At 41.7% G+C, this 22,844-nt stretch overlaps 2 protein-coding genes across 3 annotated transcripts in view; one reads left to right on the top strand and one right to left on the bottom strand.

The window, feature by feature from the left end:
* LOC6539435 overlaps positions 1–22,844 on the top strand; it is an 82,301-nt gene that overhangs the window by 14,069 nt on the left and 45,388 nt on the right. Inside the window, exons 1-7 of one of the 2 annotated variants that reach the window (XM_039374769.1) lie at positions 6,376–7,128; positions 7,740–8,010; positions 8,338–8,474; positions 12,386–12,511; positions 19,141–19,245; positions 20,415–20,506; positions 21,774–22,010. In XM_039374769.1, the coding sequence (XP_039230703.1) occupies positions 7,740–8,010; positions 8,338–8,474; positions 12,386–12,511; positions 19,141–19,245; positions 20,415–20,506; positions 21,774–22,010 (968 nt within the window). In that variant the 5' untranslated portion in view covers positions 6,376–7,128. Of the gene's footprint in view, positions 1–6,375; positions 7,129–7,739; positions 8,011–8,337; positions 8,475–12,385; positions 12,512–19,140; positions 19,246–20,414; positions 20,507–21,773; positions 22,011–22,844 lie in introns of those variants that run through there. The other variant, XM_039374768.2, reaches the window with a different exon arrangement.
* Positions 3,943–6,030, bottom strand: LOC26535053. Its single transcript, XM_039374770.1, has one exon. The coding sequence runs from the start codon at positions 5,914–5,916 to the stop codon at positions 4,078–4,080; it is 1,839 nt and encodes a 612-aa protein (XP_039230704.1). The 5' UTR covers positions 5,917–6,030; the 3' UTR covers positions 3,943–4,077.

Consider the following 22,844-nt stretch of genomic DNA (forward strand, 5'->3'; position numbering starts at 1 on the left):
CACTCTTAAATTTCAATTCCGCATACCCATTCATACCCATTGTAATTGCGTATTTGCATTCCTATTCAGTAATTTCCTTTAAGTTTTACACTATTTCAATGGGTCATGCAACCCACTTCAACATAATCCATGAAAATAAATTCCTTTCATATTACCACATTTCCAACAAGATAGAAAGACGACAATCCTTCTGATGGTTCTCACAACTGTTGATCACGGCAATCATTCTTCTCGCTTCGATTGCATAAGTCGAATCTGAAGAATGGCCTTCCTTTTGATTAATTGGCTTAGCTAATGCCCAATTATATGCCACTCATACGCCGCGTTGTCAGCGGCGAAATTCATCACGGCGTGTAATCAAAGCCCGTACTTCTCTAACCCCCCTCGAATAGCCAAGCTCAATAGAGTCGCGATGGCCAAATCACGTTGCAATTGCCACAGACGGAGCTGGAGCGCAAACGAGAGGAGAAACGAGACTCATTAGAGCGAAGCGTGATGCGTGACACCAACTTTAAATAGTGCAAAGACAGGCGACAGGACCTCGGTCCTCGGACCTCCCCGCATTCTCGACTTCCTCGCTGGCCGTCGACCATTCCCATTTCCATCACATTGCAGCGTAATCTTGGCCATTACTCAAAAAGTAGCTTCTCACGTAGACTGCGAGTAAAAGAAGCGCGCAAAAAATTGCAGCCATCGCTACACCAGAAAAAATCTCGCTTCTGAATGCATATGATACGAAAATTCTGTAAAAAAGCACGTTCACTTTCAATGCTTAAAAATTAAGGACTTAGGATGTTACTTAATAATTGATCCATCCAAATAAATATTGTTCATCGAATAAATACAATTAGATAATCGCTATCTGACTAAGAAAGTGCATTGAAAACTAATCAGTAATTTTAGCCAAATTGCTTAGTAGTTCCTGGACATTTTTCAATTGAGTTTTTCCAAACTGTATTGGATACGCCAAAGTTAACTTCAGACCTCAGCTGGCTGTACTCCACTTTTTGCTGGTGTATATGGCGCTCTGCGGGTGACACTCGTAGTCTGTTTGTGTTTGTGTTGCCGTTTTGCCGGTGGCACCTCCCCCTGCTCTTTACCTACCCACGCGGCGCCACGCCCCTCGGCCTTACGCCTCTGTCATTGCCACAGTCGCGTGGATGCTGCCTTTGAAATCGGGATCCACTGGAAGTCCAAGTCCCCCGTGCCTCCTCTAATGGCTTTGTTATGCTAATTTCTCGACGCCTGCTGGCCATTGAAGTCGCCCTGTGCCCCTCGGACCAGCCGGCTTTTGATCCTGTTTCTTATTAATTTAATTATAAATATTATTCTTTTTTACGTTTCCTGTTTTTTTTTGTTTTGTTGGTGGCAATTGCTGAGTAACAGGAAATGGAAAACATTCAAATGTAAACATTTGCACAGTGATTTGCCGTGATTTTTAGGACAGAGATTTTAGTCAAATGTGCTCTACGCTGCGGAAAATGAGAATATTAGTGCATAATAATTATAATTATAATCAGGTGTTACAACTTTCTTCACCGAATAAAAATATAACAAACAGAATTAAAATTAATATGAGAATCAAGCACTGCATTGTATACCAAACATTGATATCCAATACTCTTTTTCTGTGGGAAACGGCATTCACTTTGCTGACCCAGATGCGTTTGTTTACTGATGTGAGACCGAAGAACATCGTTATCATGGGCTCACCCATTTGCCCTCACTTTCGTGCAGAAAAAGTGAAACTCTGTCATTTGGTGAAAGGGACTTAGCTGGAAAGCCTTTCATAAGCGTCTCATAAATTCTTTGTCAGTTGTGGCAAATTCTTAGCCATTCAGTTGGCCAAACGTCGTAGTTTTATCCCTTTTCTGTTCCATCCCGTTTCACTCTATTTCTTCGTTTCTAATTGTGCCATATGTGTCCAGGCTTCCGAGTCCTCAAATTGTAACTAGAATTTGATTGTGCCGAGAAATGCGAGTGCATTGATTGGATTAACTCGAGAAAAGCCGACTGCATGTGGCCATAAATGAAATGGAAGACCTTTAAGCCAGGGAAAGCTGTGGATGCAGATGGCCAACAGTGGCATTGCTGAAATTGGGAAATCCTTTTACTAGTGGCTCTCGGAAAGTAAAAGAATACGGGACTAGATAAATGGGTTTATTTCAAATTTACTTCACCAGCTAAACAAATAGAATTGAAGAAAAACAGAGGTTTTATGTCAGAAAAACTGAACTACAAAAATCATAATTTCCAAAACTATGTAAGTTAGCAAACCATTTAGAATATTGTAACGAGAATATCGATTTATTTTAAATGTTTTGTGACATTCTATTCTATAAATCAAAGAGAACAGGGTTAAACCGTCCACTTTCTACATCATAAGCATTTTACTATGTACGAGTATATATTATTGTTCTTTAGTTTAAAATTTTAATTAGCCAGCTTAATGGCTTTAGTACGTTGAGTATAAGGCTTTGTGTTGATGCACATTTGTTCATGTAAATAATACTATTGGTGTTATTGTTTCTTGTATTTATTTATGTATTATGCTGGAAGTTGCCTTTTTGGTGGCCCTTCCTTGGAGCTTCTTCTATTGTTGCTTGCCTGTCTTTCTCCCGGGCTCTTTTGGCCTGCTTTCTGGCCTTGGTTGGTTGGTCCTGTTTGCAGGCATGTGGCTGAGGAATGGCTTACAAGCCGTTTCTCTGTTTTTTCCTGGCCATCCTTTTGGCTTAAGGGGCGACTGGAGCTGCATCCGATTATCCTACGACTTTCCTTCGTCTCCTGCCTTATCTCTGATTATTATCCTTCTAGCTCAGGAACTGCCTCATTCACGATGTACAGCTGATTGTAAGTGCATTCTTAAGCTCAATCAAACTGGATGCTGGGCGAGTATGCATTGAATTAAGTGGGCGAAATTCGTATTTTTGTGGCTCCTGGGCTAGAAAGGCAGCAGAGTCTTATAATTAAAATTCCCCGAGCCCGGAATCCCCTAAGCCCATAGGTGCATTCCTCTGCAGAATTTAAATGTCCCTTCACCCGAGTGCTTGCGTGTGTGCGCTCGACGTTCAAGTGAAACTTTAGACATAAAAGCCAGACCGCTCGGAATTCTTTTTTCTGTGTCCACCCTTCCGGGCCGTATTGTTGTTGCTGGCTAAAGCCGTGCAGACGTTTGGACCCAACTACTTGAAGTTTTATGCCCCGTTTCCTTACTTATTTTTCCCTTTTCCTTTTTTCCTGCCTTATGGGAGGACTTTATGGCGCATACGTGTGGGTTCCTTTGGGCGCATATTGAAAACCCAGCATTGTTATGACTTTGAAACAAACTGAGGGCGAAAGCACATTTTCTTCTTAGCCCTCAACGTAATGGCAGGTGCCAGGAAAATAAGAGGCTGGAAAAAGCGAGCGTGAATAAAACTGTTATCGGTCTGCGTGCTCAAAAGCGCACTTGATTGCTCAAATCCTTTGTGTATCCCCTTTTAAGCCTTTTGTTTTTCATTATGCGCCGGAAGTGTTGTAAACACTTCAGCGCAGGACACCAACCAAAGCCAAAGCCACAGCAACAATAACACTACCTCGGGAGCAACTAAAAGGGGAAAGAAAGTCCAAGTCCAAGACGACGTCTCAAGCGGTACTTCTTCCGCAAAAAAAAAACAAAATTAACTTCTACTGAGACAAATGTTCAAGCCAAGGAAAGGAAACGAAATTTGCATGACTACAAAATGTAAAACTGCTTTAAGGGACAGAAAATATTTGGAGGATACATAGTTATATTGCTTACTTTGCACACCCTTGCAGAGGGTATATTGATACTAGTGAGAAGTTGGCTTAGCAATTCTGCAGTATGTTTAATTGAAATCTAATCACTAGCAAAACAACGGGTATCTGATAGCAGAGCAAGAATTCCACGCCTATTCATTCTAAAGAATAAAATAATAATGATTGAACCGATTTTTGAGCCATTGAATTGTTTACCAATGCGTTCTCAGCTTTATTACAATTACTATTCTAGTAATGCTTACATCGATGACATGCTTACATCATTCTGTTTCTAACTGGTATGTAAGATTTATTTGGTCAGTCGTAGTCCATTGGTTCCTTTTTGATGACGTCTATGGTGGCCTTTCGGTGATTGGCCGTAAGAAGGTACAGTTTCTTCAGCATATTATCCGCCTCACCCGTGGTCATGGCAAACACCTGGACCATTCCCGTCTCATGAACACGGGCCGCCACCCCGGGAACTGCCTTGTCCACGTAGTAGACATACTTCATATGGGGCTCAGGAGAAAGAACGCTTGAAGCAGTGAACTCCGGCAAAGAGATCCCCCATGGAAAGTGGGCACAGGAAATGAGACGCAGATGAAGAAGCTTGTTTGAGGAGTCGGCTTTGAAGTTCGCCTTCCCAAGGGTCCTAAACATCAGATCCTTTTGTGTTTCGGCAAGCATCTCATGGCCTCTTCCATTGATTATCAAAACACTGCCATCGGACCAAATCCAGGCTATCTGTGTAGCCTCATACCGAATTTGGATCACATCGATGTCGTCATTGTAAACGGCGTTCCTTAGGTTCCTAACCGTATGTTGCGGATTCAAGTTCATATTAATACTCAGTGTGCAATACATTTTGCAAAAATTCATTTCGACGCGCATGCGCAATTCCTCGACCTTGCGCTTGTTGGGACGCCTTAGGATTCTAATCCTCTGGAGGCACTGGTCCAAGTGATCTGGCAGAGGCGGAAGCAGAAGACATCGCCTCAAATTCTCCAGCGACTTTGATCCAAACTGCTGGTTCCACTTTGAGCGGAGTCTCTTAGCTTGGGGGTCCCTGAACTCCGTCATGTTTTGGTCAATGATGTACTCGAAGTCCTCGAGGCGAACTGTGAAGCTGTTCTGCTCCTTGCTGATCTCGGTTTCGAAGTCAATGCCCTCTGGTTCTGCAGCAGTTGGATTGTTGGAACTGTCCTCATATATGAGGAGTTGCAGTTGTTGGGAAATGGTTTCACTGCATTGCTGTAGCCAACTGGGGATAGCTTCCTCATCCTCGGGCCTCGGCGGTAATGGTTTAATGTCTTTGACCTCGAGGATAACTGGCTTTTCTGGTTTTCCCACATTGAATTCAGTTGCTTTCTGTGGTTCCTTTTCTGGAATATTTTCAACGGAAACCTTTTCGTTGGGTGGGGATTTCCATAACTCAGGCTCTACGGAATCAGGTTTTTGCGGCATTTCGAACACCTTTGGAGAAAACTTTTTCCAAACATCCTTTTCCTGGGAGATAAGAACCTTGGGCTTTAGTAACTCCATCAGAAGATCACGATTCTTCTCATGATCTCTGGCTAGGCTTAATAACATATCGAACTCTTCTATATCACTATGGGGTTCGTTGAGCCCCTCCGATTTTATCCATTCCTTGATGGCCCGCTCCTCTTCGATTCCAATGGTAAAGTTAGCAACGGCGACATCTTCATTGTCCAGAATCTGAGGCTTTTGGGCGTCACTATCGACCTTTTCCTTTGAATCCCATTCTTCTCTATCATTATAGGACCCGTTGAGCCCCTCCGACTCTATCCACTGATCCAAGACCCGCTGCTCGTTTTCTCCGATTTTCCTCCCAAAACCAGTTTCAAAAGTATTCTTTTTATATAGGTTTTTGTTAACTCGAACTGTTTTCGGAGGGAATTCGTTGGAATTTGGAGATTCCGATAAACTCGGAGGCGGAGTTTTGGAAGGCTCCGAATTCGCCATGCAACACAAAGGCCATACTGCTTCCGAGGGCTTTATAAGCCCCTTCTTCATATCCATATAACTTTTCCAAATATCCTCTGACGACAGCAGATCTGTATCATACTTATCCACCAAGGTCTCAGCGATGGGTGTTAAGGGTCGAAAAGTGCGATCAAACATCGAATCCGATTCCATTAGCGGTGAGGGTTCTGTACCGACGGTAGGTTTTGGAACAGTTTGACGCACATTTGGAGATATTTTTCCTTCGTTGGGCCTTCGTCGACTCTTGACATTCCTTGATGAATATATATATTCTTGATCAGAATCAATAGCCGAGTCGATTTGGCCATGTCCGTCTGTCCGTCCGTCTGTCCGTCCGTCCGTCTGAACGCTGAGATCTCAGGAACTACAAAAGCTAGAAAGTTGAGATTAAGCATACAGACTCCAGAGACGAAGACGCAGCTCAAGTTTGTCTATTCATGTTGCCACGCCCACTCTAACGCCAACAAACCGTCAAAAATTGTCAGTGCTGAAGACCCTCCTTCGCACTTTCATTAGCTGAGTAACGGGTATCAGATAGTCGGGGAACTCGACTATAGCGTTCTCACTTGTTTTAATATATAATTACTGCAAACTACGACTTGTCACTGTACACTTTTTTTTTACTTGAGCAAAATCTTTATCTCAAAACTTTAAATCTCGTTGTAGTTCTGAAAAATAAAATTTAATTAAAAAGAGTGATGGGAAGAGGAGCGAATGCATTAAACAATAAGAAGCGTGTACTGGCAGATTTGACGACGTTTTTATAAAAACAACGCAAGAAGACGGTGCACGGAAATAAAGCATAATAATGTGCCATGACAATCCAGCGTCTGTGAATAAAGGGGGTCCGGGGGAAAAGCGACGCGTGCCAAACGGGAAAACACTCATAACGCTTCGCTCCCCTTTTTCCCAGCTCCTTCTTCTAAGTCGGACCCTCGTGGCTTCCTCCTGTCAATATGTTTCCCGCTCGACTTGTGCTATAATTGTGTCTTCCCTCTGCGGACCGCCTGCCATCTACACACTCGTGTGAGTGTGTGAGTCGGCGGGGTTAAGGAGTGGAGGTAATGCCAACCAGGACACTTTCAGTTACTTAGCCCAAGAAACTGGGGAGCGTCCGTTGCTCGGGGACCGTACGACTAAAGGACTAAACGACTGAAGGTCTGAATCCGAGCCAAGCGTTTTCCGCCCTGTTTTGTCCTGTTGTTTCAGCAACTTACAAGTGGCCGAGAAAGGATATCCCAACTGAAGCTAAAATAATTAGCTGGGGGCCAAACAGGAATTGCAAAAAATGAGATGGCCACGAGGGGCAGCTCGAAGAGATAAAAGAAGGATAAAACAGAGACAAAGAATGTAAAGCGAAGCCAGGTAAGGGAATACCTAAGGCTTCCCTCTGCAAAGGGAAAAGAAATCTATTTAAATAAATGCAAACCCACAAGCATGGTATTGTATTTAAAAACTAAAACGGCCCTATTTTGATTGTATTGAAACCCCTGTAACTGCTTTCTTATTGGGTCATTTTTAAAAAAATTTAACACAAATATAATTCGGTTCCCTTTACTATATATTTATTTTGATCTGACTTTAAAGCGGAAATGTAGCAATGCCAAAGTAAAAAGGATATGTAACGAAAAAGTGTCCTATCCATTGATTGCGCACGATGCTAGATGCTACAGGCACTCGCGTTCACATTTGTACTCCAAACTAGTGAACTTTGCAACTTAAAGGGTAAACACTCGCAACTCCATCGTTATCGTTTGTTTGCTTCCTGATCCGCGTGGCCAGCTGACGGGGTGAACAACCCCCTGTCTGTTCAAATTCGCACCACTCATCTAGGTCAGCTGGCGGTCGTTTCCTCCGACGCACCGCCATCTCATTTTCCGGTTGACAGGAGCCCTTTGATTCCAGCACATCACCTGACAATTTGTTGACTCAACTAATCTCCTTCTCCGCCGCCCTTCCACCCACTCCCGTTTCAGATGCCCAGGATGGGGAGACGTCACAAACACTGCCATCATCGGTTGTGCGCTTCATCTTCATCTCCGCTGCAGCGGCTGCTGGAGCTGCAGCTCCTTCTGCCGGCGCTCCTGGTCGTCCTGCTGGCCACCACCCTGGGACTCGCCTGCCGCGTCTCCGAGTTCTCCTGCAAGGGCAGCGGGAACAGCGGCACCATCTGCGTGCCCCTGGACAAATACTGCGACGGACGCAGCGATTGCGCCGATGGCAGCGATGAGCCCAAACATTGCTCCGGTGAGTGAATGCTGCCAGCTGTCGCCGCCTCTCTGTCGGGAGGAGTGGCGAAGAGTACAGTAAACAATCGAGGGAGTGAACTTATGAAACAATGTTTGCGCTGACAAACTGTATATATTCAATTTTTAGAGGCAGCTTAGCTGGAACTCCAGCTATAAACACAAAAAATAAAATATTTATAGACAACACTGCGTATGAGTTGTGCATTCTGTGTCAGTTAACTATCAGTTAAAGAAAATATAAAAAAGTATTGCACATTCGATTGTTTACTCTGCTTACCCCCCCAGTTTACCCCGAATTCACGTTCTTCTTTTCCGACCCCCACAGTCTGCAATCGTACATATTATGGCGATATCGGACGCACCTATGCCATAAAAGTGCCAACGCCACAGTGGAATAAATTGCCCTTCCTCTGTCACTTGACATTCACAGCATCCGGTCATGACCAAGGCGACATTGTTCAGGTGAGTAGGAGGTGGTGGGCAGTTCGGGGTGTTGGACAGTGATGGGAAAGGACAATGCACTGGTACCTAAATGCAGTCGATGGATTTATTTATTAAGTACTTCCTATACTCAACCACTTTCTATTTGTTTATATATTTTCCTGAATTATTGTCCAAGTACAAGAAAAAAAACTTCAGTTGAGGCGATCAAACTGTTTCAACTCCATTGTCAAGTTTATAGAAAAAATGTACGGAAATTAAAAATAAATATTTTGCTTCGATGGAATTTTGAATCATTTTTAATATCAAGGATTGCGGTTTAAGATAAGCTTAGTATTGTTTTGCTTGAAAGCAATGGCCTATAGAGAAAGAAATTCTTGTGCACCTAACTTAAAAAGGAAGAGATGGTACCTTCGCATCACTGATGGTGTGGAATAAGAGTAAAGTGTTTGTCCAGTTCGTGTTGTAGTCCACTGTACACTGTGCGTCGTCCTTTGTCCTTTGTCCGTTTGTTGGCTTTAGTGCGCCGTAGCTCAAAGATTAGCCGTGCGTCAGCGAAATAAAAGTGCAATGCACACATACACATGCTCGTGAGGGCAGAGGCCAGATTGAGGGTGTCCTGCAGGAGGAGTTTACTCCGACGGGAACCAACACACACACACACACACCGCCAGCAGACAGCGACACGCACAAATGCACCGCCGTGAAGTATTCCGAGACACACCCCCTCCCAACAATGACAATCCGATTCGCACATATCACACGAGGGGCTTTTTGTGTCCGCCATCGGGACAAGGTATATGGGTTCTGTGTTGGGGAGTGACCTGTACAGTCGGGGCTGATAGGAATAGAGAAGGTACTTTCTCATACCAATTGCATAATATTTGGCAATACATAAATCACTAATGTATGATCGGACTGAGCAGGCAAAAATATTTTGTTTTTTATGATTAAATGTTTAAATCTGTTTAGGTGGCTATCGTTCTTCCAGTAATATTCTCCGAGCCACCAGGGTATCCTGAATACACGTATATCCTATGGTCGCATTCACCACACTCCGTTCGTGCTTTTTAGGCAGAATGTCTCCATTTCTCGCCTTGGCGGCATATCTCCTGACATTTTTGGTGGCACTGGCATTTGGGGCGTGCTTAATTAGGACTTCCAGCGATTGCAGTTGAATCCCGGCCATGCCGCCTGCCTCTTAAATGGAACGGAGATCTTTAAAATGCCTTTGGGCACCCCCAGAATAGAAACAGAAAATAGAAAACAGAAGGGGGCCAGAGATGCTGGAGGCAGGCGCAGAAATAAGCAAACAAATCGAGCGGCTCAAGAGAAGTGGAAACACCCACGTTGACAATGAAATTAGACACGCTTCAAAACATTTTTGGCGAGCTGTCAGAGAAACGTCAATTTCAATTTTGAAAATAATTGATTTCCCCTGCAATTTGCGTAAACATCGCAATGAGCAGTTGAGTCCCAGGAAGTGGTAGTCAGCAAATCTGTCCCCCAGCTCCCAGGACGTCCCATTTGCTTCTTAAATTTCCCCAATCCGCTTGGGAGTCTCGCCCATCCATATATACATACCTATATGCATATATACGAGAATGTGAGCAAATGTGGAATGATGTATGCAAAATGTTCCTTCGTGGGCTTTGCACCTTGCACAAATCTGTCATGCATAAGTTATAACTTTTTATTTTGTGTTGCCGAATTCGCAGAACACTTTTCGATAGAACGTGGATACACCTAAAACAGTCTTGTGAGATTCCATCAAAACATTCAGATTGCTACCTGACCTAATTGTCACTTACCTTCTATATTGTTAGTTATAAAACCATAGACTTTATTTTTTCCTTATTTTAATAGCTTATTATTCATGTTATTTCAATACTTTAAAAACTAACACCCGCTCTATGAATGTGTAGTTCAGTGTACATTTTTTCTTCGCCCCTTCATCGTGGCATATAAATCATGCGGTTGGCTTTCCGAGGCTTCCCGTTTTTCCGCTTTCCCTTCGACTTTCATATATTTTTGGTTCTCACCCGGGTGCGTCTGTATGGGAAATTGCTTGAAATAATAATGTTAGACATTGGCGCGGGAGAGGATTCGATGGAAGGATGCGATGTTGTCCGGACTGTCTGTTTGTACATATTGATTGATGATTGTTAGCCGGAGTCCCTGAACCTCGCGGAAGGGAGAAGTTTAAATTGCCTGGGACTCAGCCATGCACCCATGGGCTAATTTTTAATGGAAATACCTTAACCCAAACTCTGGAATATGTTAGCTGTAATCAAAAGACCGATAGCAGAAGCTTTTTTATAATTAAACCTTGTTTAGAACGCCCTCTAATGGACGGGAAAATTTATGCAACAAAACAACCAAAGGGAACATTTTTACTTTTAAAAGGTAGACGCATTTCATAATTCAAGTAGTTTTTTTATACAAATATGAGTCTGCCACTTATTTATTCCTGCATTGTAAACTGGTTGTAGGCAAATAGGTTTTTCCTTTTGTTTTCATAGAAATTTTACAAATGTGCGCTTATTATTTTCCATTTTGTTGTATTTTCATGCCCAATTAGTATGACAAGTAGAATGAAAATGATATTACTCCTTTGTCGACTGCTCAGTTAAACTAAGTTGATGGAATTATGCGACATTTTGGTATTTCTGTGGTGGAGCTCATGATAGATTTATTATGTGATTATTTTAAGCTGAGACCTAATTTACTGCTGCCAAGAAATCGAAAATTACACCACTGACCACTACTTAAAGTGTCTGTTAAAGCAGTAACTAAGTTTTCCTTAAAGTCCTTAAAGCTTTCCAGCTTGTCACGTCGAAGACCAAAAAAGTTCGAGAGAAAAAAACATTAAAACATGAGAGAACTCCTTAAATAGCATGCACTACACATAAATTATGCTTCCCCATTTGCCCAGGAGAATTTCCGGAGCGGGAAGTCTGCGTTGAAGTCCAGAGCAAACTTCCAGATGCAAAAGTTTTTCACAGAATTTCCTCTGTCGTTCAGTCGCCGCTTCTAATGAAGCCACAAATGCCATGTGCGATGTGGATTTCCCTCCCTCATTTTGCTCGCTGTCACTTTTGCCTTTGTTTAATATTTCAAATTGGAAGTGAAAATCTCTTCGTGTGCGTAGGTGTTGGGAAATTCGGCCAAATGAAAAGCAAGTGGCAGCCAACTGAAAACCGAGGCCGAACCCTTTATTGGAGTTCCTTTTCCAATTTTCGACACACACTCTGGGAGGCAGTTATTTGCATATTTCATTAAGAAAATACATGTGCCGCACGAGTACATAATGTACATATTGCATACAAGATTAGACACTTGACTTTCTGCCTCACAACTTCTTCACTTTGACCTTGACTTGACTCCCTCTCAAGGCAGTGTGAATGCGGTATTATCTTTTTTATGGCCAATCAAATATGCAAACAGTGGGCGTTGTGCTGTTCCCTACATTATTCGCAAATGGAGTTTCATTTGCATAGCGTTAAGCAAATATAAAATATAGTGTTAGTACCCTGAAATTCCGGGCTAAACTGTGCTCTAAAGGATTTAGAATAAGTTTTGGATGAATATATGTACATAGAAATGAATATACAAAACAATGAATCTACTTAAAAACGAATATACATAAAAAGCCGTATTATAAAATAAGTTTAATCAAACTTTTAAAAATATTCTGAACTTATAATATGAGCTATAATTAATAAATAAATAAATAAATTTATTTTGAAACGACATTGGTATAGTGAGTTCAGAAAGCTCCAGCTTAAACTCATTTAAAACCATCAGTTTGCGTCATTTATTATATTTTTATAAGGAATTGAAAACTTATGACTTGTATTAGGTACCAGTGACCTGAATATTTTACAACCACTTTCACAAGATTATTACAATTTTCAATTCGATTCCTTTAGATCATCTTTGATGGCTTTACCGTGGGAAGGTTCGACGAGGGCATGGTCGACACGGATGTGGATGGTTATGAAACGAACCTCAGTCCCACGGGCGAGTTGCCAGGATGTCCCGAGGGTTTCATGCAGGTGAGTGGGCTGGAATTCCATTTATTAAAATTCATGTTACGTGATAATAAAAATAGTTTGCGGGAAATTGTGTCGGGACCCATAATTTCATGCCCAAGTGGGTGGTGGTGGGATTTGATGGGTTGTGGGTGGTGGGTGATGGGTGCTGGGTGGTTGGAAAATCCGGGCGAGGACTTTGGCTTGTCATCATTGGTAGCTTTCCTCGATGTCGCCGTCGTCGGCGCTGTCGCCGTCGTTCGATTCAATCAATGTCCGAGTAATTCTGTAATTTTCTGTTTGGTTCTCTGTTGACAAATACCACATTAGCCCGGCAAATTGAATTGAATGCTGCGCCTGTGTGCGTCTCTTTGCCTGATATCCTGTGTGTCTGTGTGTGTCCTGCCGATCCTGGGATTGGGAGCTTGAGTGCTGTAGTCGTGTAGAGCTGTAAGTGTTGTTGGGTCACATCCATTTGCCCTTCTCCGGGCCGAAAAGGAAAACTATTTAACATGTACCAGGGCTCTGGCTCCGCAAGTGGATCTGTGTGCGTGGTGTATATTTTTATCGCAAATTTTGCGGACACGTTTGGAAACTAGATGGTGACTAGTGCTGTGCTGCTGTTCTCGCCCTTGTAATGGTAAAACCAAAATCCTGGCTAAATAAAATGTACGAAAGAGCTCACTAAATCCCTGTAATTGACTTGTGCAATATGTTTGAACGCCCCTCCGCTTCGCAAATGTATCCGGTTGTGTCTCAGTTTTTGTTTTAGTTTGCGTTTCTGCATCGGTATCTTTATCTGTGTTTCGGGTTGACTGGCCCTGCTTGAATCACTTTTGATAAAGCCCAGACGGACTGCTCGCTTTACTTCTATTCCCCCAAAGCCCCCCAGAGCTGTTTTAATTTGGGGATTTAATAAAATATTCGCACAGAAGTGCTGAAAGACAAATGCCAATTGAGATGTGCAAGTTCACATAATCCTCCGTCTTAAGATGAGTTTGCAATAGGAAGTGGTCAGCAGTATGGTCTGTAAAAATTAAAACACCTGGAATTGTTATTTTACGTATCGTTTTAAATGTGTCTACAAAATAACAGCTATACATTTTGTAATCGTCTGTGGGAGAAAATATGCTGATGCAGGCAAAAAGTAAAACGAGTTGAACGAGTATTATTTATTATATCTATAGTAATTCATTAAAATTAATGTAACTACTTGTAGATAGAAGTAGCCATTAGTCCCTCCTCTAACTTCACTCTACTTCCTATTCCTTCCATAACTACAGGCATTACCTAAAATTTGTATTAGAATTTCCTACATCCTCCCATAGTTCCTTCCTGTTTACCGGGACTGTATACTCTCATTGGTTGCATTTTCCATCGCTCGGTATAAAGAGCCTTTCCGCCTCCTGTGCGACTGTTGGAAACCCATAAACCTCTATTAGTTTAGCTACGTAGGCCCCGAATCCCGGACTTTTTCCGCCGGCCTTCTGTATCTGCCGGTCGCTTTGTGCAACAATAAATTTAAACAAGCGTGGGGCGTTCGCTGACATTTTGCGGTGCTCGTTCCCAAAAACTGAAAAACGGCGCTCGACTAAGGGATATGGAATAGCCATCCAGTGCAGCCATCGCAGGCACTCCTGGGCTGTCCTGTTGAGGTTTCATTTGGCGCTTGACATGTGTACGGAGTTGAGGGATTTCCGTAAGGACATGGGCGTGCGGGAGGGGTTGGCTAACAGGCATGCATCTAGTTTTTACTGCCGCTGCATTTTCCGGCAGCAGCGGTTTTCATAGGCTCGCAGAGGGTAAGTGTAATTGCATTAATGCTCTTAAATTAAAAGGGGGTTCTTGTTTTTTAAGTGCCTATTAATTGATGCAGCAAAAAAATAATAGTAATATACTAACCAAAAAATTGGTATTCAAACTAAAAACATATTTATAGTTAACTAACACCAGTTAATAAACTATTTTATCACAATGTCAATGTAACTTTAAAGAAGAAGTTACAATAAATATTTTTACTAAGCATTTTTAGGGATTCAGCCTTAAAATCAGTAACCTATTGTATTTATTATCTGGTGAAACTTTTCTTCACTCTATAAGGGCATTTACTCATTCGTTACGCAAGTCCGGCATTTGTGTGGGCTGTATATTTTTTTTTTTTTGGATATTTGGCCTTGCTATACGGTTTAAAAATTCAGTTAAATATTTTCAATTTTTTGCCGCTGCCCGTGCATTGTTCATTGTTGTAGTTGCAGTCCTATATAGACTCGTAACTAACCGCAGGTTTGTGTTGTGTTTCCCCCTTCAAAACCTCCACTTCCATCGAAGCGGTTTTTTCCAGTAGAGGCAATTTTAACTGCTGACGCGGTTTTGTAAGCCCCTGGCCCTCAGATCTGTATAAATAATGCGTGTCATGGCCTGGCCACATAAATTCTTGACCGAAACGGAAAATTTATATCCGCTGCCTTTCCCACATATACGGTTATATATGATTTACCCAGGTTCAGGCCCAGCACCCCGTGTCGAGAGTCTGAAGTTTCGGTTTAATCATTTATTCAATTTAGTTGGACATTCTGTCTCATGCATTTTGTAGCAGGCAAAAGGGGGAGTGAAACTGGGCTGTCCTTATCTTGACCTTTTCGGAATTATTTTTAATAATTCAGCAAACAATCTCTCGCAGTTCTTAGGTAGAGGTAAATTTTAAACTCCTTAAAGTGAATTTGCATAGGGGTACGTTCTTTAAACTCAGTTCTTCGACACACATATGTACATGTATATTTTGATTATTGTATATCCATTAACCAAAAACAAAGTTTCTATTACTTGCAAAGCCAGTTTTACTCGGTATCTCGTTAGTTGAATCCAAATCCTCATTTCTGCCCGGCTAAAACTCCCGCTGGACCTTTTGTATAATATTGTTAATCATAAATAATAAAGTTTATGCATAAACGTATTAACCTAAATCAACAGAGGCAACAAATTCAGGCGAACTCAGAGGAGGAAGCTGTTATCCTTGGGTGTCCTTGCGAGAGCAGCTTGGCCAAATGACTCAATATTTGACAATCATAACATCCTGACCCTCGGCTCCTCGTCCCACTCAAGGACAACAACCGGAGGAGTGCAGGCAGCTTGGTCCTGTCTCAGCTTGTCTATAGTTTTTATTGGTTAGTCCAGTATATACGTATGTATATATGCGGCTTAACATCTCTGCCTTGGCTGAGAGCTAAGAACATAACTCAAGGTTTTGCTGAGTTTAGAATATATTTTTTGTAATTTATTGGCCTATCCCCTCAGCATTTGTGTTGCAAATGAAAAGCCTTCACGGTTAAGTTATTTACTTGTATTATGCCAAACGCTTTAAATTACTATAAATCAAACAGAACGCGCAGACAGTCGGCCAGTGTTGGCATTATGCGCTTAAATTGTTTCACAATTAAGTAAAAAAACTCTTTGCAATAAAAGGCGTGGCATCTGGGGGAGAAAAGGGATGCGGAGCGAAACTGACAAGCGGCAGCTTTTGTTTATTGTTGGCAGATTATGAAGCGAGAAGGATTCTGCGGATGCCAGTACATCAACAATGCTGATAAAACTTTTTTCGCACTCAGTGTGCTGCATGTGTGTGTGTGTGTACGTATGGGCGGAATCGCCGAGAACCGAACAATGTATTGCAGATATCTGGTGGGTTACAGAATGCAACCGAATTCCCATTAATCTCTAAAAAGTTCTTAATGGATGAGAATGTAGTGAAGCTGAATGTTTTCAAGTACGTGCCACTGAATTAAAGCTATTTTGTTTATACTAAGAAAACTTTTTTATAATTAACAAGAGTTTTTTATTTTTTTGGACCACATATCTCTAGCTTCGGGCTTCAATTTAAATTTTGTATATCAACGTGAATGCCCATTGAACGTTAACCAGTTTAGTGGGTCAACATTTTGACTGGCATATGAGCAAATGTTTGGCAAAATGTCAGGCAATTATTAGCACTGACCTAATAAAAAAAGCCTATAAAATTAAACCCATAGGCAATAGCCCAAAAAAGTTGCCTGCTACAATACTAATTCAATCAATTTAAAACCCACAGAAAATGTGGCAGAAATAGCAAGAGCAGATAGGCCAACTATGAAAAGGAGGGCAAAAAGAGGAATCGGGCTAAAAAGAACACACACACAAGGACCAAGGTCCAATAATTCGTTATGATGTCGATGCTAATAACGCTCCAATGCACACAATGGACATGATGACGATGATGAAGAGCAACGAGCAGTGGGTTAAGTTAGAGGGAAAGCTAAAGAGGGGAAAAAGACAGTACACTAAGAAAAATCTGAAGAAATTGAGCACACCATAATATATACAAAAACAAGAATGGAAGCTAGCTTATGGACGTAAATTTTTATTTACCTTTGCAGTAATTACATCTTAAAATTAATGTATGTTTAATTAGCTAGTCATTTTCGACTTTTCATACAGCAGCTATAAAATATAGTCGTCCGATATGAGCCCGATTTAAGTAGTTGATAGTCAAATTTTGGTCAAACTAAAATCGAAGTTGTATATAGTCAAAGCACGGATGTGCACTAAATTTCATCTTGTAATAAATAAAAACAAAGAAGGTATATTTGTTCCATTTATTTTTCGAATACTTCTGTGGCTACTATGTGTTATAGTGGTACAATCCGACCCTACTCGTTCCGACTTATATATTTCCTGCAATAGAAAACAGACTTGGAAAAGTATAAATAAAATAAATGATTAATATAATAATACTGTGAGTATTTTATATTGTAAAATATAATATCTCACAGCTATCTATCTGCTATGGCCTTAATACTCTTTTTCGTATTTTGACATTTTTTTCTGAGTGTGAAAACTAGAGTCCTGGGAGCAGGACTCGTCCAGAGTTTGCTATGAATTTACACAAAATCGAAATCAGAAAATTACCATTATGCCGGGCAGTCAAGCCTGCCTGTGGCCCGACCTGCCAGGACCACTTGCTCCATTCCATCCCCAATCCAGACTCAATCCCAAACCAAATTCACTATTCATCCTGGCGATGAGATAGAGGAGGATGGCCGTCGGACTGGCCAATGCCATTCAATATGACAGCAGCAATGGACCGACAAGACTCCAGTGCAACTGCAACTCTAACCAGTTACAAATATTGGCCAGGCCTCGATTGGCGACTTTGCAATTACAGCAAAAATTGTTGTTTGAGTTTGAGGCAGCCGCAGGACATGACCGGGGCAGAAAGGACATGGAGGCTGCCAGGGGCAGCCAGGGACTGGCCTCGTCGGCCGTCGGTTCAGTTCAAATAACCCATTAACTAAAAACTTAATCAATTGGAACCTCAGTGTAAATGAGCTGCCGTTGCCATTGCCGGCGCCGTTTCCCGATCCCCACATTTATCGACTGGTGGCCACTGACCCAGGCCGCAGGCAGCAGAAAAGAATTGAAAACCGGAACCGGCAGTGTCCCCATCGTCCTGGTATTAGCAATATTAATGCTGCCTCTGCGATCAGGCTCAATAGATGTCAGTTGTCCTGGGGCGAACGGGTTTGTGCGATTTTGCACAGTTTGCCGGGTTTTCAAAGTTCTGGGTCCTCGCGTTAGTTTAGAGGTATTTAACTTAAAAACAGTTCACATTCATAAATAAATTATTACAAGGAATTAAATAATTGAATTATAATATGCAAGTCTATGAAAATTATATTTTAAAATGCTCAGAAAAAGATATAAAAGCATGTCAAATACTTACTCTATTTATAATGTATTCAATTTTCATTGTACTACTTAGCTGTTGAATCGTTTAGCTTAAGTGCTAAAAATATATTTAGTTAGGTTAAATATATTTAGTTTAGTTTGGCTAGTGATACAATATTGAGGAAATGGCAATGCCCAATGCTCAGAATAAAGGGCAGAGTACTTCAACGCCATTATTCTGGCCCATTTAAAGTTCGCACACTTTTTTCGACTCCGTTAATATTTTAGCCCCCATTCGTTTGGCAGGCTTTAGGGGTCTCTTTTTTGGTCACAAAGTAAATACATTTATGGGGCAGCATTTGCAGTTGTCGCTGCCACGGATGCAGTGTTGGTTCAGCTGCTGGTCACACACCTTCGACGGTTGCCAACGGTTTCCGCATGCATAAAATACCTGGCCAAAAGTGGGGTACACTGTACCGCGCTTTGGTACCGTACCGCTGCCAAGTGGCATGTAGCGCTGAAAAGCAGGAAACCGGCAAAGGCAGGGAAAACAATCGAATATTAAGCGGAGAGGTGGCAGGGAAAACGAAAAATTACACTGCACAACACAGCACGCACTCATAATCCATTAGCCCACGCCAGATGGCCCCCTGCAACGTGCGTATATTAATTTTCCATGCGTTTTTCACCAACCCAGTGCCAATAAAATCAATATGGCCGTTCGAACTCTATAACTTAACCCAATTTTTTAATGCGCCCACAACAGTGTGTGTGTGTGTATGTGTGTGTGCGACATACGTATGTGCTTCATGGGCTTTAAATGTTGCACCACGGCATTTTGCCGAGCTGGGCGAAATTGCTTTTAGCCTTTCTGTTTGGCTGTCTGTGGGCGTGTCACCAACGAAACAAACTTGATTTTTAATTAATTAAATTTTTATTTATTTACTTGGCAGCTCAGCGAATTGGGACGCCCATTCACCGGCGGCTCCTGGTGCGGCAAGGCCACCGGACCGCAATTGTACTTTAGCGAAACATCCACGGTGACAGCCTCGGTGAAGGTGAGTGCAAGTGCAAGTGAGAGGGGACATGCGGGAAAGAGACGGGTGCCTGGGACTGGAGCCTTGGGAGCCTCTGCTCACCTGTGTTTGCTTAAATTACATACCCTACCAGCACTTTAGGCCTTTACGTTTGGCGCATCGGTTTGCATTTGATTAAAGCAAAGTTTATGCAAGAAAGTTTAGCGTAAGAAACATTGGTTTCAAATACATATATAAGTTTATACATTATAATTTATAACTTAATGTTAATTGGTTAGGTTCATTTAGGTAACGCATTTAATGATTCATTCAATATCGCATTTCCAGAGACGATGCATTATGTGCTTTATATTTCCATCTGCATAATGGGAGGATTCGCAACCTCTCAATTACCATGCCGGGAATGAAATCTGCAGCTTATCCCAAGGTTTACATGTCCAGCCTTTCATTTTAAATTGAACAACTTTTCCCGCGCACTCCACACGGCGTATGCGTAATATTTTCTTAAGGCTGTCAGCCAGCGAAGCAGTTCGACTGCCACTTTTTGATTAATTTTTAAATAAACGCGCCGCCATAAAAATGGCCAAATGGACAAGGCATCGAAAAGGACACGTCCATGTGAAACTCTTGGCCGGAAATATGGTTTCAGTTACTGCTGTCGAGTTGCCACGCATAAATTATGAAAATTAATAAAAGTTCACTCGCCATGTGAGAGGAAACTTCTTCGGACACTTCTTGTCTGCAAAAGTGTTGACGAGCAGTTGACATGGCAACGGAGGAAAATCAAAGGAGAAATCGCAGATGGCATAATTGAAGAGAAATTGCGTGTCGAGATGAAAATTTGCACTCGTTAAGCATACAATTGTATTGTTTTCTATCGAGGGGGCTTCTTCTTTTCAGCAACTTAAGTAATGGGGAGAGTCTTGTGAATGTCAATCGAAAGCTGTTTTAAAAATACCTACTTCAGTTTACATATCTTTTGTTCCTTTCTTTTGGTTATTTTTTAATCATAATTATAAAGAAATGCTTTTGAGGATGGTTAAACGCTGTTACCAGCAGTTTCGGTTGTTTTACATCACAGAAATATAAGTCGAGTCACGTTTCCGCTGAAACATTTTAACATTGATTGTTCTTTCTGGCGTTTTAACATTTCAAATTGCATTCTACGACCGCTTTCCATTTTCTTGCAGGTATTTCATCCGCCACGCAATATCCGAGACGAGAAGCCCTTTGAGTTCAGCATAAGATATAAATTTATAAGCCAGTCGGATGCAGTTGTGAGGTAAGTTGCAGCACCGAATTGCACTGGCAAACTGACAAATATCTGTGCAGTTCGAAAAGTATTCAATAGATATTGGTTCGCTGCATTTTCCTTTTCCGACTTCCCCTTCTGTCTTCTTACGGGCGTAATGTCATCAGTTGCCTCAGCTTTCCCGCTCGAGTTTTCATCTTTCCATAGATGTTTCTATTCCTGGCGCTGGCTCGATTCAAAGGCTCTTGCTTAGAACTTAAATCTTTCTGCCCGAAAGAACAATGCCACTTGGTTGCCCTAGGGATGGCTTTTCGGGAAATTCGGAATCGAAGGAGGTTGCCTGCATAAAACATGAGCTGTGTTCTGTCTAGTTTCTCAATACAGGTTTATCCTCACCTCATGTATTTGCACTGCAATCCATTTGTGCCTGGTGCCTAGGCATGTGTCAAATTTGTCTCCGTATCGTTTTCCCTCCCTTCTCCGTTCTCCATTCTCCTTTCTCCCACCACCCACTTCCTTTTCCAAGTGCCGCGCAATTTGTTTGCAGGTGGAAAATTAGAGCGAGAGGAAGATAGAAATTGAAATGTATTTTTACGCCTGAATAAGTTGCACAGAATTTACAAGTCATTGCCACACTGCACAAACGTTCTTAGGGTTCTCTAAATATTATAAAACAATACACTAATTTTTAAAGTATTGCTTACTCCTTTTGATGAGACAACAGCAATACGTTAGGAACTGGGAACTAAAATTACCCTCGCCATTAAAAATATATTTTCGGTTTACCAAGTTGTACAAAATAAGCTTTAATATACGAGGAGGACACATAACTTCTTTGTATCCATTTTTATCTTTTTTGTGCGTATTTATGAATTAGGAATTGCAATTACAAAGATTAGTTGCGAAATGTAAAGGACATTTTCTTTCTGATTCAAATACAAATTTTCAAAGTGAAAAGTCCGTTCGTAGTCCGGGAATCGTGTGCACACCATTAGCAAACTAAACAATGATCAGACCCCAGGAATGACCGTCCATGCATGTATGTATTCGAGTATGTGGAAAGGTGGGCGTGTGTGCGTGTGCGTCCCGTAGCACATTTTATGCAAATTGCAGGTCTTTGTGTTGTTTTGTGTTGTTGGTGGTGCTGGCACGGCCTTAACTACCATTCGAAATGTAGTCGCACGGACCGAAAACGAAAAGGACGCAGAAGCTAGAATGAAAAGTGCTAAACTCGCACAACACTTAGTGAACTGAGAACTGAGAACTGAACCTCTGAACCTTTTGGCCTCTTTTCCAGATACGGCCTGCCCGATAAGCCGCTCGAATTGGGCCGTGTGACACCCGGCACCTATTGTACCAGGCAATTCGACGAGTGCTATCGGAACAAGTGTCGCCTGCAAAGTCCGAATTATCCTGGCATGTATCCCAGGAACGTTACCTGCTACTGGACGATCCGGCAGAAGGAAGTCCCGACCAGCAAGCACGCCATGATTGCTGTTAGCCAGGAAAATCAGCACAAGGCCTTGGTGAAGCGGTAAGTCGGGACTGGGAACTGGGAACTGGGAATTGTGGGAGGGGATTGCCCCGATGAATCTCGAATGAATACCTGCATTGGAGAGCATTAAATAAGCATTACCATTCTGTCCGACGAATTCCAGTCCCGCCCCGAATTGAATGGGATATGTGCATATACATATCCCGGCCAGACAAAGTGCATCTGCATCTGCATTTGTATGACAAATTTCAATTTGGCAAATTGCTAGGCGAAGTACCAGTTTGCAGTTTGTTAACTGACGGCACAAATGAAACTGTTTCGTGTCCGAGAATGTTGAGCATTCGTCGCCCAAAAAGTTTTGTATATTCCAATTAAATGCAGCAAACTGACAGCCGATGCAATTTGTATGCAAAACCGTATTAAAGGACAGTATGTGAAGTTTGTAATTGGATTGATGGGATTAGGTAAATGTATTTTTGATATTAGCTGACATTTATTTTCAACTTTCGCAGTGAACATCATCTGGGTCTTCTGCTCAGGTGTAAGACCAGTAAAATCAGTGCTGACAAATGCACAAACGAAATTAGGAATTGCTAACATTTTTATAAATTTACAAAGTTTGATTCTAAAAAGTTTGTTAATGGAACAAAAAAATGGAAAAAAAACAGCGCAGCTATTGAAAATATTACGTATATGCTACAGAATAGATTGAAAAAATATACCATATATTACTTTGCAACAATTGTTTTGCTACACCTTTCCACAAACTTGTAAATAATATTTGTATTACTTTGGCTTTTACTATGATTTTGGCCCCATCTGTAACCATTTTCTAGCCTGGCTTTGGCAAATGAAAATGTTTTCATTGCATTT

The sequence above is a fragment of the Drosophila yakuba genome, chromosome 3L (genome assembly GCF_016746365.2).
Source record: "Drosophila yakuba strain Tai18E2 chromosome 3L, Prin_Dyak_Tai18E2_2.1, whole genome shotgun sequence".
NCBI lineage: Eukaryota > Metazoa > Arthropoda > Insecta > Diptera > Drosophilidae > Drosophila > Drosophila yakuba.

Excerpts from the sequence above, each read along its gene's own strand:
- LOC26535053 (XM_039374770.1), bottom strand. The coding sequence starts at position 5,916 with ATGGAATCGGATTCGATGTTTGATCGCACTTTTCGACCCTTAACACCC.